This window comes from Penaeus chinensis, chromosome 14, assembly GCF_019202785.1.
Source record: "Penaeus chinensis breed Huanghai No. 1 chromosome 14, ASM1920278v2, whole genome shotgun sequence".
Classification (NCBI taxonomy): Eukaryota; Metazoa; Arthropoda; class Malacostraca; order Decapoda; family Penaeidae; genus Penaeus; species Penaeus chinensis.
This window is the reverse complement of record NC_061832.1, coordinates 7,095,377-7,110,376: the sequence shown is the minus strand read 5'-3', so window position 1 is coordinate 7,110,376 and position 15,000 is coordinate 7,095,377. Positions and strand designations below refer to the sequence as shown.

Sequence of the window (15,000 nt, the reverse complement as noted above, 5' to 3'; positions counted from 1 at the left end):
CCCCACTCTCTCTCTCTCTCTCTCTCTCTCTCTCTCTCTCTCTCTCTCTCTCTCTCTCTCTCTCTCTCTCTCTCTCTCTCCCCACTCTCTCTCTCTCCCCACTCACTCTCTCTCTCCCCACTCTCTCTCTCTCTCCCCACTCTCTCTCTCTCTCCCCACTCTCTCTCTCTCCCCCCACTCTCTCTCTCTCCCCCCCACTCTCTCTCTCCCCACTCTCTCTCTCCCCACTCTCTCTCTCTCTCCTCTCTCTCTCTCTCTCCTCTCTCTCTCTTTCCTCTCTCTCTATCTATCTATCTATCTATCTATCTATCTATCTATCTCTTTCTATATATATATATATCTTTGTTATAAGTGGAGGTAACCAGCTGATACCAGTCCTTCTACCAAACGACGCCCGGTTTAAGTGGAGTACTCTTTTATGCTAGACTTTGACGGGAATTTGGTGTTCTTAGGGAGTGGGAGTCGTAGTTGTCGTGTTTTGCCGCGGGACGACAACACCGGTCATGCCGCGGGGGCTAGGATATCCAGGGTGGGGCAACGCCACTTTTTTGAGACATTTTAATTTTGACTCGTTTTTTTTTTAAGTTGTCAGTAGTGTGGCACGATGACTAGCTGTGTATTTGTTGGTTCTAGAAGCTTACGTTGAACCCTTGAAGTAAATCGGTTTTGCTGCGAATGCATTGGGAACGTAGTAATCTTCAAACGATTTGTTTTTTATTAGCGCAGGGAGTTAGAATAAGAAATGGAGTCGCGGGATTCATCGTTTTGTTATCACACGCGGGGCAGGTGACTCATAATCGCTGTGAAAATGTGTGCAGGTGGGGCGCGAGGGCAGAGCAGGGAGTCAGCAAGACCCTTCCAGGTCAAGCAAGGAAATGAAGAGTCACCATTAAGTCAAGCAAGAGAGATGTTGGTCACCGCCAAGTCGAGAATGTCGTCTGCAAATCACTCACTAAGTCAAGCAAGTCGCTTACAAGTTACCAAGTCAGAAGGGTCACTTGTCACTAAGTCACTTCAGTCGCTTGCAAGTCACCACTATGTCAGACAGTTCGTCTACAAGTTACAGCTTAATCAAGCAAGTCATCCTCAGGTCCCTACCAAATAAAAAATCGCATCCTTATCAAGTCAAGTCGAACTAGTCCCATACAAGTCACTACCAAGTCACCACCAAGTCACCAACAGGTCACCACCAGGTCACCACCAGGTCACCACCCACTCACCACCAAGGGGAAGAAAGACCGTAGTGTGTGATGACTGTGAGACTGTGACGCGGTTGGCGATGCTGACTGCGTGGGCTGGAAACCTTGCCGTTGTACGCAGGTGTACTGGCGGCTTTAAATCTCTTCCTTTGCCCTTGAATTGGAAGAGTGCGGCCGATTGTCCCTGTCCGTGCATGTGTGTACTTACAGGGTTTTGTTATCTGATTAGGCATGTAAATGAATCTGTTCTGTGCAAGATGGTTGATTCTTTAAAAGGCTTCGGAATTCAACAATAGGGTCTCCGATTGTCGATCTATCAATTTTTTTTATCTATATATATATCAGTCTCTCTCTCTCTCTCTCTCACCCGCCAATGCGACGACCATACCTTATATATATATATATATATATATATATATATATATATATATATATATATATATATATATACACACACACATACACACATATATACATGTATACATATATACATATATACCTATATACCTATATACATATATACAAATATATATACACATATATACATATATACATACACACATCTATCTACATTTATACATGCATATATTAACGTGCAACGACGCTTAATTGTAGGGTAGTCGGGAGGTAGAATTTTTTTCTTTTTTTTACCTGCGTAGTTGTCGGTAGGTCACACCTGCCTCCCTGGCAGCGCGTCGAGACAAGCCCAACACCTGTTTACAGAGCGAGACTGGCGCACATTATCATGCTGGTCGAGACAAATACTGTAGTGTGCTGGGCTCTTGTGTTCCTGCTGGGTGGGAGTGAGAAGGGGTAGTGATGTTGCTTTATTCGTGGCTAGTTTGTCGGTTCGATTTCGTGGGATTGATGGCGTAGGAAGAGGATGCGCAGAGAGGAGCCGTTGCCGTTGTTGGGTCTTTGTTCTTCGGCCGAGGCGATTCTGTTTCTGGCGAGGTTCCTGTGTCCTCTTCGTCTTCGCCGTCGCCGTCGTCGTCGTTAATGCGGTTAGCTTCGTCATCGTGTTCTTCCGACGTAAGAAATATTGTACAAAAGAAAGAAATGCGTATTGTGCTTTTATTTACATGTCTATCCATATTTCTACTTGTATTTTTTTTTCTCTGCCTTAAGTCCTTATTCTCCTTCTCCTTCTGAGTGTTGCCAATGTGTTAACCGCCACACACCCGCCTACTCGTATTGGCATATGTTTTAGATACAAGGGTCGAAACCCGGCGGTTCACTTTGGTAACCCTGAGCGGGTGAACCTGGACTGTGCTTTCAGTATCATCAAGACTGTCCTTTGAACACTGACTTTTTCTTTCACATTTTCCTGAAGTTGAAAAAAGAAAATGAATTAGGAGATATAAAAATAGACGAATCAGATGTTAAGAGGGAAAAAAATAAAAATAAAAAAGAGGGGAAAAAACGAATGAGGAAAGAAATGCAACGGTGGAGTCACATGCATAAACAAAGAAAAGGTGTTCTGAACACTACGCATAAGATTTAAAAAAACACTGACAGTTGAATGATTCCTTAAAAAACCCACTATATATTGAAAGAAAGCTTAAAGAAAAAGACCTGAACATGAAAGGAAATCACACGAAAAGACCCAAACACTGAACGAAATCCTTTAGAACGAAGCCGAACATTGAACGAAAACTTTTCAGAAATAACACAACCATTGAACAGAGCTTTAAAAAAGGACTACAAAATTAAATTACTTTAAAACCCGAACAAAAGCTTAAAAACTTTCCCCCAAAAAGTGAATGAAGCTTAAAAAGGAGGCGACACCACTGACCCAAACACACGGGCGCCGCTGAGGTGTTGGCGCTGGTGTTTGTGTTATTGTTATTGTTATGATAGTGTTATTGTTATTATACTGTTATTGCGCAGGTTATTAGGTTCTTGAAGATTGTGACACAAGACGGAGGGAAATTGTAATCATGGCGCCCCCTTTTCGTGCTATTTGCGAAAGTAGATATTCTCGCTTAGTCGTTTTCTAAGACTGCACTTATTTTTGCGAGTGAACTGTTTTACTTTACACTTTTAAATCATCGTATGTGTGTGTGTGTGTGTGTGTGTGTGTGTGTGTGTGTGTGTGTATGTGTGTGTCTCTGTCTGTCTCTGTGTGTGTGTGTGTGTGCGTGTGTGTGTGTGTGTGTGTGAGACTGTGTTTTATTTGTATATATACCTAGGTCTTGTCTCTATGGATCTTTCAGTCCGGATATGTCTTTCGGCAAGCATTCGGAACAAGCACATGACAAACCCGGCAACAGACAGGCAACCAGCGCAGGGGAACAAGACACCGCAGTTGTAATCTCTCTTGATTACGAAGACATCACGACAATTTTTGTTTTCTTTTCCTTCTTGTTTTTTTTTTTTTTTTTCTTTGTCACGGATTGTAACGTAGTTAGATAATAGGTGAGGGAAGGAGGGGGGAGGAGAAGGGGAAGGAGAAGGGGAAGAGGAGGAGGAACAAGGAGGGAGGGGGGGGGGGGGAGCGCGTGTCGTGAAATTGTTTTTTGTTTTTTTTTGTTTTGGGTTTATTGTTATTGTAATTATTTTTGGGTTAATGTTATTGTTGTTTTTCCTGTTTTTAGAATTATTTGTTTGCTGATATGAGGTAATTTCAGTTTTTTGCTTTCGATATCAACATCATCGCTATATTTGAACATTATTATCTACTTAGAATGCACGCTTACCTGATTATGAATGTCATTTTACTCCCCGTTTTTCTTCTAATGGCTTTTTTTTAGTAATTATAACTGTAAAGATGGTCTTTTCGTCAATGGTAATAATTACTGGGACCAAAACCGAGAGTGCATGCCATTTCCATGAGGGAGAACTGTTTGCTTTTTCGGAAGTAAGAGTCAAAAGTGCTGAGATTTATTTAGGTTATCTCGCAGGCGGATACGCACATACGTGTAAACATACGTAAAGGCAGAGATATGATTACTCTTACACTCGCACACAAATGCATTCACCATACCAAAAACGCACAAGAATACGCTCTCTTTCTCTCTCATTATATCTCTCTCTCTCTCTCTCTCTCTCTCTCTCTCTCTCTCTCTCTCTCTCTCTCTCTCTCTCTCTCTCTCTCTCTCTCTCTCTCTCTCTCTCTCTCTCTCTCTCTCTCTCTCTCTCTCTCTCTCTCTCTCTCTCTCTCTCTCTCTCTCTCTCTCTCTCTCTCTCCCTCCCTCCCTCCCTCCCTCCCTCCCTCCCTCCCTCCCTCTCTCTCTCTCTCTCTCTCTCTCTCTCTCTCTCTCTCTCTCTCTCTCTCTCTCTCTCAAAAACACTCACTCACTCACTCACTCACTCACTCACTCACTCACTCACTCACTCACTCATTATCTCACTCTCACGCACACCCGCTCCCACATCGACTCGCTTGGCCGCTACGCGTTTCCACAAGACGCACACTCACTGACTCACCGATTCACTGAGTCATTCTTGGGGCTTCACTGACTCGTTGGCGTGCTGATGTGGTCCTTGACTTGTGTTTCATTTCTCTCTGTCTCTATCTATCTGTTTATCCGTATCTCTTCTCAGTCTCTCCTTTTATCTCCCTCTTCCCTCTTCTCTTTCCCCCCCTCTTCCCCCCTCTCTCTATATATTCTCCCTTTACCAATTTATCTATCTATCTACTCTCCATGTCTGCTTCCCTCTCCCAATCCTCCTATCTCCTTCCCTCTTTCTCTATCTCTTGTTCACTTCCCCTGCTTCTTTTCCCTATTTCTTCTTTTCTCCTCTCGATTTATTATTTTCTCTCCCTTCTGTTTCTTTTTTTCTCTCCTGTCTGTTTCTTCTTTTCTATTCGCTATTTATTCCTTTCTCTCCTTTCCTTCCCTCTGTTTCTTCTTTTCTCTCCTCTCTGTTTCTTCTTTTCTCCTCTCTTTTTATGCCTTTCTCTACTCTCCTTCTCTCTACTTCTTCTTTTCTCTCATTTTGCCTCCTTTCTCCCTCTCCAACCTCGAAGGATTTGAATGTGGCAGTAAGAAATTAGACGACATGGCAGAAGGGAGGGGGTGGGGGTGGGGGTGCCTTCCTTCTGACCAGCGAGTTTTCTTAATCTTCTTTTCTCTCTCTCTCTCTCTCTCTCTCTCTCTCTCTCTCTCTCTCTCTCTCTCTCTCTCTCTCTCTCTCTCTCTCTCTCTCTCTCTCTCTCTCTTTCTGTCTCTCTCTCTCTTTCTCTCTCTCTCTTTCTCTCTCTCTCTCTATATTTGTCTCTCTCTCTATTTCTGTCTCTCTATTTCTCTCTTTCTTTCTTTCTTTCTTTCTTTCTTTCTTTCTTTCACTCCTTCGGCGTTAGTACAAGTCACCGTGTGTGGGAGTATGGGGTTCGGAGTACCGGTTGGGGCTGTACTGGGTGTGGCTAGGGAGTACCGGGATAGTTGGGCGGGCCTTGAGGGGGAGGGGAGGGGAGGGGAAGAGGGAGGGGGAGGAGAGGGGGGGAGGGGATTCTCTCGTGTGGTTAGTATCTAAATCCGGGATGACTTCTGTTCTGCTACTGGACGTTGGGTTGTTGCTTTCTCCTTTCTTCCCCCTTTTTTCTCTTCTGTTTTGTATTTTATGTTCGTCTCTCTCTCGCTCTCTCTTTCTCTCTCTCTCTCTCTCTCTCTCTCTCTCTCTCTCTCTCTCTCTCTCTCTCTCTCTCTCTCTCTCTCTCTCTCTCTCTCTCTCTCTCTCTCTCTCTCTCTCTCTCTCTCTCTCTCTCTCTCTCTCTCTCTCTCTCTCTCTCTCTCTTGTTACTTTGATTTGATGATTTCCCTTTTTTCCCCTCCGTCTGTTTGGTTGTGTGCGTGTGATGTTTGATTTTGATCTCCTTTCCTTCTTCCTCAATTTCCTTATTCTTACTTTCTTTTTCCTTTCTTTTTCTCCTCTTCCTTATTTTCACTTCTTCTCTTACTTTTCAATTCCTCTTCCTTCCCTTGTTCCTCCACCTCCTTCTGATCTTTATTCTCCTCACCTTCTCAAGTTGCTCGACTGAGAAGGAGAAGCAGGGAGAGAAGAGGAGAGGGAAGAGATGGAGGAGAAGGGGAGAAGAGAGGAGGTGGAAGGGAGGGGGAGAGGAGAGGAGGTGGAAGGATGGAGAAGGCAAGAGGAGAGGAGAGGAGGTGGAAGGGAAGGAGGAGAAGGAAATGGGAGAAGAGAGAAGAGGAGAGGAGGTGAAAGGGGAGGAGGAGAAGGAAATGGGAGAGGAGAGGAGGTGGAAGGGGAGGAGGAGAAGGAAATGGGAGAGGAGAGGAGAGGAGAGGAGAGAAGGTGGAAGGGGAGGAGGAGAAGGAAATGGGAGAGGAGAGGAGAGGAGAGGAGGGGGAAGGGGAGGAGGAGAAGGAAATGGGAGAGGAGAGGAGGTGGATAGGATGGAGAAGAAGGAGGGAGGGGAGGCAGAGGGAAAGGGGGAGGGGGGGCGTGTAGTCGTGCAAGAATCATCGAGCAACGCTGGAATTTCTGCAGACAAAGTGGGTCATACACACACACACACATGGCGGCGCTGGTGTAGTGTGGATGGTGTGATGGTGAGGCTGAAGAGAGTACAGTGACAGCAGTGGCAGGATTGATGTATTTTATTTTTTATTTATCTCTCTCTCTCTCTCCTCTGTGTGATCTCTTTTTTTCTTGGATTCTTTTTATCGTGAGATTCTCTCTCTCTCTCTCTCTCTCTCTCTCTCTCTCTCTCTCTCTCTCTCTCTCTCTCTCTCTCTCTCTCTCTCTCTCTCTCTCTCTCTCTCTCTTTCTCTCTCTTTCTCTCTCTTTCTCTCTTTCTCTCTTTCTCTCTCTCTCCCATTCACTCTTTACATTTCTTTGTCTCATATCTTTCCTATTCTCTTCTATCCACTCTTTCTCAGTTTCACCTTCCACCTCCCCTTCTCTCTTTCGAGACTGATTATAATCAGAGCACATCCTTCAACATTTCCAAATCATTAAATCATGAATAAGATATTTAATTAAAAAGCCTTTAATTAAATTATTAATGATATGCTGTCCAGAAGTTTTGATTATTAACAAAATAGTGTATTGAAAGGCCGGGCGCATATATATATCGGCGCAAAAACCGGAATTCGTTTTCATTCAGGAGGTAGAATTCACGTCACGTCTTATAACCGTGAGTCATACGGTGGAGACTTACGCAAGCTTTCGCCTTCCGCCTTATCGCTCTTCTTTTTATTGCTCTCTCTATTAGTTAATCTCTTCCTTTTTTTGTTGTCTTCATTCTTTGTCTTTTTGTCTCATGTATTTTCTGGAAGTCATATCTCTTTCTCTTTCTCTTTTTCGCTCCTTTTCTCTCTCTCTCTCTCTCTCTCTCTCTCTCTCTCTCTCTCTCTCTCTCTCTCTCTTTCTCTTTCTCTTTCTCTTTCTCTTTCTCTTTCTCTCTCTCTCTCTCTCTCTCTCTCTCTCTCTCTCTCTCTCTCTCTCTCTCTCTCTCTCTCTCTCTCTCTCTCTCTCTCTCTCTCTCTCTCTCTCTCTCTCTCTCTCTCTCTCTCTCTCTCCAGGGATTTTGTTCTGGTTTGGAAAGAGTCATCATATTGTTCGTGTTACTGTTTATAAACTTTGCTGAAGGTAATGGAGAAGCGAAGGCCAAAGGAGGAGAATAAGGAAAAGGAAAGGCAGGATAAAGAGAAAGAAGAAGAACAAAAAGAAGAACAATTAGAAGAAAGAGAAGAAGTTAAACGGCTGTGTTTCGATGTAGTGGCCGGGTTGTTACGGTGCGAATTCCCGAGTCAGTCGCGGAATGCATTTTTATTCGGAACGGGGCCAGGTTCGTGTGTGCTTAAGGTTGATGAGGTTGCATCACTTGGAAACGGGGGGGGGGGGGGGGGGGGGGATGCGGAAGAGGGGGGTGTGGGGATCTTAAGGAATTTCCAAACCCTTGCTTATAGGATTTTCCAAGGTTTGTGTGTAGGAGTTTCAGAGGTTTGTTTGTTTGGAATAAAGAGATTTCCTTGTAATATTTCCGAAGCTTTTTTTTTAAAGGGTATCCGAAGATAAGATTGTTAGGTTTTCAAATATTTCTTTAAAGATTTTCAAAGGTTTAGATTTTGAACGAGTTTGCTTATAAGAAGAATGGGATAACAGGTATTAGAAAGATTTTTCTAAGGTCTGTTTACATGATTTTTCCCAGTATTTTTTTTAATTTTACTTATAGGATTTTGAACATTTCAGATTTTTCATAACTTTGCCCATATGGGAAGAGAGAATAACGATAACAGGATAAAGATTTAAAGAATTCGAAATTTTTAAGATATTCTGTGTTTAATGTAGGATTTTCAAAAAGTGCTTGTAGAATTTGTGGCATTTCCTGTGCGATTTTGGAAGTTTGTTGAAAGGAAGAGTTGGAAAGGATTAATCTAATGAGCTCCGGTGACTATAACGCATCTATACGTTCAAAGGAAACAGTCACGCGCAAAAGTCCTATCGTGAGTGAAGCTCCGAAACTCACAGAGGTCGCATTACCTGGGCGTCGGTGACGGAATTCGAAACATGTTTTACAAGAGTTTTGACCGTGGCCGTCCATAGCCATGAGGCGATGGTGAAGATGCCCGCGAGGAATGGCAAAGGGTTGGGTGTATGATGGTACGAGTGTTAAGAAATGGATTGCTCGGATAGGAATGGTATTGGTGTCATTCCCATATCATAATTCTGTAGTGTTAGATATGTTGATATGCAAATAGATTTGATTAGCTTGGTCAGAAGCAAGTGCTGTGGTTTTAAGTGAATATACCGTGGTGATGAGCAAATGTCAAGCAAATAACATAATCTAAACAATTGATATGATCGTAAGAAATTTGGTCTTAAGTAAATACAATAGTAGTAAGCAAATACCCAGGATCTTAAGGAACCCCCATTTATGTAGGCAAATGCCATGATTATTGTAAATACCATGGTTATAAATACATTACACGAGCATAACGGCGTGGGCTTAAACAAATAACATGGTTACAGTGTCCGAGTGTTTTGTATCATAGTGTACGGTGAAGTGGCGTCTCGCGGCGTAGGCACACATGCTAGGCCGTGATTTTCTCTGGATAATTGACGGACCCGCCGTTTATGCTGATTTATGGTCGGCGTTCGAGGGTTGTGGGGGTGGGGATGGGGGGTAGGAGGTCAGGGCTTGGGGGTGTTGGGACGGGGTTAAGGTACTAGGCGTCTGTGCGTCGTTGGGCGTATGGGGAGGATGAACGAGAACACTTTGTCTTTTTCTTTTCTGCTTTTCTTATTTTGTTCTTTGTACTTAGAGGGATGTTTAGTCTTGTTTATCTACTTGGTACATATGTGTCTTTTCCGTACACTTTGGCAATGTTTATATATTTCATTATTGTTTCTTCTTCTCACTTGTATTTTGTTTGTCTTCCTCGGTCTCCTCCCTCTCCTTCCCCCCCATCTGCTCTTTCTCCCTCATTGATTATCTTTTTATATCATTCTCCTGCCTCTCCCACCCTACCTCCCTCTCTCCCTCATCCCTTCCTCCGTTATTGTCTATTTGTGTTTCTCAATTTTTGTCTTCCTCCTTCAATCCCATTTCCCACTTATCTTTCTCTCTTCCCCCATCACTCCCTTCATCTTTCCCTCTTCTCCTTCTTTCTCCTTCCCTCTTCTCTCTCCCCCTTCGTCCCCCTCACCCAACCCTTTTAGAACACAAGGGCGATACCTCACCGGCGTCCTCCCGGTAGCGGGTCGTTCGAGCAGGTGTACCGTTCCCGGTCTGGTCACTCGGTCTAGGTACTCGCTCGCTCTCTCGCTCGCTCTCTCGCTCGCTCTGTTGCTCTCTTGCTCGCTATATTGCTCGCTCTATCGCTCTCTTGCTCGCCCTCTCACTTGATGTCTCTCACTCGCTCTCTTGCTCTCTAGTTCGCTCTCTCGCTCTCTCACTCACTCGCCAAGCTCGGTCGTTTTTCATGAGTCATTGCACTGATGTGTCGTTGCTCTCGTCTCTTCATTGCAGTGCATGGTGATGCTGGGTGGTGGCGAGGGTGAGGTTGGTGGTGGGGTGAAGTTGGGGAAGGTTAGTGATGAGGATGGTGTTGGGGAAGGTTGGTGGTTATGGTGAAAGTGTTGTGGAGATTTTGGAGGTGAGGGTGAAGTTGGGGTAAGTTGGTGGTGATGGAGAAAACGTTGGAGCGTGTTGGTGAGGGGGTGAATGTTTTGGGGGGTTATTGACGGAGCCAGGTGTTGGGGAAGGTAGATGGTGGTGATGATGGTGTTAATAATAGTGAGACTGGCAAAAGCGCTTGGCAATGGTGTTTATAGTTACACTGAGGTTAAAGATGGGACTGGTTGTGTCGATGATGGCGGTTCTAATTATAGTGAGGTTGGCAATGAGTTGGGTGTTCGTAATGGTTACATTAGGTATGGTGAGCTTGGTGGTGTTAGTTAGAGATGATTCAAACGATGGCAGTGTTTTATTGGCGAGGATAAAAGTGAGGTTTCTGTTACTCATAGAGGGAGGTTAACTGTTCAGGTTGACGTTAAGGCTTGTGTTGGCGATGGCGAGGTTGATGGGGAGTCTTTGGAGGGAATGTTATGACCGCGACGGCTGCAAAGGTGTTTTTATTAGCAATGTGGAATTAGTATTTCACCGAGTTGTTTGATGGAGTGTTATTGTTATATTTGATAACTTTGGCGATGGCGAAATAGGAGGAAGATGAAGCGAGTTAGTAAAAGAGAAGTAAAGGATGAAGAGAGAGTGTATGATAAACAGGCAGCGAAGAGAGAAAGAGAATTAGGAAGAAAGATTTGATGGTTAAGACTCGATTTTCGTATAAAAGCAAAGACGTGGAAAGAAGAGGATGAGCTGTGCGAATAAGGAACAAGGAAGCGGGGGGGGGGGGGGGTAGGAGAGGTGCGGGAACTGGACTAAGGAGAGAGAGGGGGGGGGGGGGTTGTTACGCAGAACCGCCGTCGACCAGTTCTTACTTCTTCTTTTCTTTATATTTCTTCGTCTTTCTTGCATTTTTCCTTTTTCGTCGTCGTCATCTCTATTTTACCGTCTTTGTCGTTTTATTTATTTCGATATTTTTCCGTTGTTACCGTATTGGCTTTTCTCCTCCTCTTTCTCTACCTCCTCCTCTCATTCCCCTTCCTCCTTCTTTTCCTCCCCCCCTCCCCCATCCTCCTCCTTCTTTTCCTCCCCCCTCCCCCCCTCCTTCTCCTCCTCCTTCTTTTCCTCCCACCCTTCCCCTCCCCATCCTTCTCCTCCTTCTCCTTCTTTTCCTCCCACCCTCCCTCTCCCCATCCTCCTCCCCTCCCATCCTTCTCCCCTTTCTCCTGTTCCTCCCACTCTCCCTCCTCATCATCATCATCATCATCATCATCATCATCATCATCATCATCATCATCATCATCTTCTTTCCCCGCCCCCTCTCCTCCTCCTCCTCCTCCTCCTCCTCCTCCTCCTCCTCCTCCCATAGAGCCAGCCGGTCCTCCGAGAAAGCTGTAGTGGGGACCGCCGGAACAGCTTTGCATCCGGGAGTGTCTCGCTGCGAGTTGCGTTTGAGTAATGAAAGTTGTCTCATGCCTTTGGCCTCTCGTTTCGTGTTTTGTTATGTTTGTTTGATTTATTTTTTTATTTTTATTTTTATTTTTCATTTTTTGTAAGTGTAAAGGATATTATGAGGAGTGGAAATTGAGCAGGGTATTGGGAAATGAGAGTCTCTTTGCTTTCCCTCGGTCTTTTCTTTTCTCCTGTCCTCTGCTCTGCTCTCCTCTCCTCTCTTCTCTCTACTCTTCTCCTCTCATCTCTCCTTTCTCCTTCTTCCCTCCCAATTCTCCACCTCTCCCCTCCCCTCCCCTCCCCTCCCCTTCCCTCGTCTTCTCTCCCCTCCCCTCCCTCCCCTCCCCTCCCCTCCCCTCTCTCGTCTTCTCTCGCCTCCCCTTCCCTCCCCTCCCCTCCCCTCGTCTTCTCTCCCTCCCTCGCCCTAACCCATCCTTCCATTCTTTTTTCTTTTTTTTTTCAATTTCTTAAAACTCGTCCCATTTTGAATCGTACTTTCTTTCGTGAATGAAATCAATCAGACGTTCTCGGATTTTCCTCTTCCGAACAGGGTATCTTGTCACAATTGCAGTATTCAAAAAGAAGAAAAAAAAAACACGAAAAGTTTAGAAACGGGGTAAACATTGAAAAGGAAATCAGAAAAAGGATAATAAGAAAGAGTAATAATGAAACTGCAAAAAATGGAAGCCGAAAGGATAATTATGGTAAGAAAAGTAACGATAAAAGAACAACCAAATAATGAGAATGATGAGACAGAAACAACAGAAGAATTATAATCAGAAGAGTAAAGGCAAAAACAAAGAAAAAAATGGGGAAAAAAAGGGCAGGAAAGTGGATTGAAGAAGTTCAGAAAAAGAGGAAAAAGACTTCATTCCGATAAGATGTCTGTTGCAGTGGGATGGAAACAGCCCTTTGTTCTGGATTCCTTCAGCAATCGCTTTTTGTTGTTATTGAAGCGTGGTGAATGTCTTTAAGGCAGGTAATTATTTTCATGTTTGGGCTATTCTCGTTATTCGATTTTTTTTTTTTTTTTTTTTTTTCTCTTTCTCTTTTATTTTTTGTTTTTTCCTCTTTTGTTTGGTTTCCCTTTTCTTTTTCTTTTCCTTTATATTCTTTGTTTTCTTTGTTCAGTGTATGAGCTATTCTCAGGACTCGATTTTTCTTTTCTCTTCCTTCTTTTTTTCTCTCTTCGTTTCCTTTTCTGTAATTATTTTCATGTTTGAGCAATTGTCAGGATTATGTTTTTCTTTTCGGTCCTTTCTTTCCTTTCACGTTTTTCTTTGCATTTCCTTTTGTTTCTCCTTTCTATCAAGTGGCGGGTAATTTTCTGGACCCCTGTGAGTGATGAGCATGAGTGGCGGGGGGGCGGGGGGGGGGGGGGCATGGGGAAAGGGAGGATGGGAGAAGGAGTAGTAGAAGAGGGGGGGAGGGGGAGGGGGAGGGAGGGTTGATAGCGAAGAGGGAGGGAAGGAGGAATGAAAAATAGAAGAGCAAGAGATGGGTGAAGAGGGATGAGAATGAGAATGAGGAGGAAACGAGAATAAAGGAGGAGGAAGGGAAGAAGCTATAGGACAAAAATGGCGATTGCGCAATGGGGAGGAGAGGCTGAGAATGTAGAAGGGGAGAAAGAGAAAGGAATAGGAAAATTGAAGAAGGAAGAAGGATGGAAGGAGAATGAGGGAAAAAAACGACATGGAGAGGGAGGGAGGGAGAGAGAGGGAGGGAGAGGAGAGGGAGAGGGAGAGAGGGAGAGGGAGAGGGAGAGGGAGAGAGAGAAGGAGAGGGAGAGAGAGAAGGAGAGGGAGAGAGAGAAGGAGAGGGAGAGGGAGAGGGAGAGAAAGAGAGAGGGGGAGGGGGAGGAAATGGAGAGAGAGAGAGAGAGAGAGAGAGAGAGAGAGAGAGAGAGAGAGAGAGAGAGAGAGAGAGAGAGAGAGAGAGAGAGAGAGAGAGAGAGAGAGAGAGGAAGGGAGGGGATTTAATTATGTTTGGGTTACCGCCGAGTCTTATGATGTGTCCTGTCTGGCGGAGATGAAGCGGAAGCATGTAGCGTTGTGGAATCTGGGATGATTTTGGATGATTTTTGTGTATTGTATTTATTTTCATGATTTTGTGATAGTCGTTTTACACTATTTATATTATTTGCTGAATTTATATTATATCCCTGAATTTATTTATTTTCTCTCTACCTTTCTAACTGACTTTTATTCTTCCGTCTCTCACCCTCATTTCATCCCCTTCTCCCATTTTTTCTCATATTTCATGCCCTCTTTTGGCTTTAACATTTTAGTTACTTCGAATAAAAGATCTATAAAGACGTCGACATGCTGCTGGCAATTATAACCTGCGATTCTATTAGCAACAAGTGTTATGGAAATCCCAGTATTTTTTGAGTTGTGGTACGGAAACTCCAGTCTTGTGAGGTGAGATATGGAATCTGCATTTTTCTTCTTCGTTTTCCAATATTATTTTTATTATTATTCCGTGAATTTCCCCAAACCGGGAATACCTTGACGTGGTCTGTCCTCCATGGCTGAGAGGTTGTGGGATTTTTTTTTATGGTTATTATTACAATTTGTGTTTTGCGTGCGGCATCAGGGAGCGACGCGATACGCCTTTTACCCCTGAATCGGCTTTACCAGACGCTCGGCTTTCGTTGAGATCAGCCTACGCCTTCTGCGTGTGGGAAGGGTGTGAATGAGAATGGTCAATTCCACAGGGCGAGGTGTGTAATCGACGCGTTTCGATTTTACGTCTACAAGAGAATCGCATGATTTTGATGGAGGATGTAACTTCGAGACGTGCCTGGTATACGCATGTCCTACGTGGCGAAGTTGTTCATTTTCATTCAGCCCTTTTGTGGATTTGTCACCGCGTCCTCCGCATCCCCGCCTTCCGCCCGTCGCTCCGAGAGTGCGCTCATTCACAAAGCCGCTCTTGCGCCGCGGGAACGCCCCCGCCCTCGCCGCCGTCCGCCCACGCCCGACGAGGCCTTCGTCGCCGAGGGTCTGCCTTACGAAACGAGTTGCGTAACGGGCAGGGCGAGCGCGGGGCGAGCGGGCGGCGGTCGGCGCAAGGGTGTCGAGCGCGGCAAAATATGACGACAGTATAAATGTTTTGTATCAGGTTATTGTACCTCCGGTCCTTACATTGTGTCGTAACCTTGGCCACGACTGGCTGGCTGCTTGCCTTCCATGCCTGTCTGCCTGCTTGCTTGCCTACCTACCTGCTCGCCTACCTGCTTCGTTGGTCGGCGCGCCAGACCTAGGTATCATCAGGGTATCATCAGCCGTTTTTTCCTTTTCATTTTTATTT

At 44.7% G+C, this 15,000-nt stretch overlaps 1 protein-coding gene across 1 annotated transcript in view; it reads left to right on the top strand.

The window, feature by feature from the left end:
* The first annotated feature begins 808 nt into the window (after positions 1-808).
* The window catches only part of LOC125032313 (uncharacterized protein DDB_G0288805-like), a 50,606-nt gene continuing 36,414 nt past the window's right edge, over positions 809-15,000 (top strand). Inside the window, exons 1-2 of the mRNA XM_047623409.1 lie at positions 809-1,075; positions 2,076-2,231. Of these exons, the coding sequence (XP_047479365.1) occupies positions 809-1,075; positions 2,076-2,231 (423 nt within the window). The remainder of the gene's footprint in view (positions 1,076-2,075; positions 2,232-15,000) is intronic.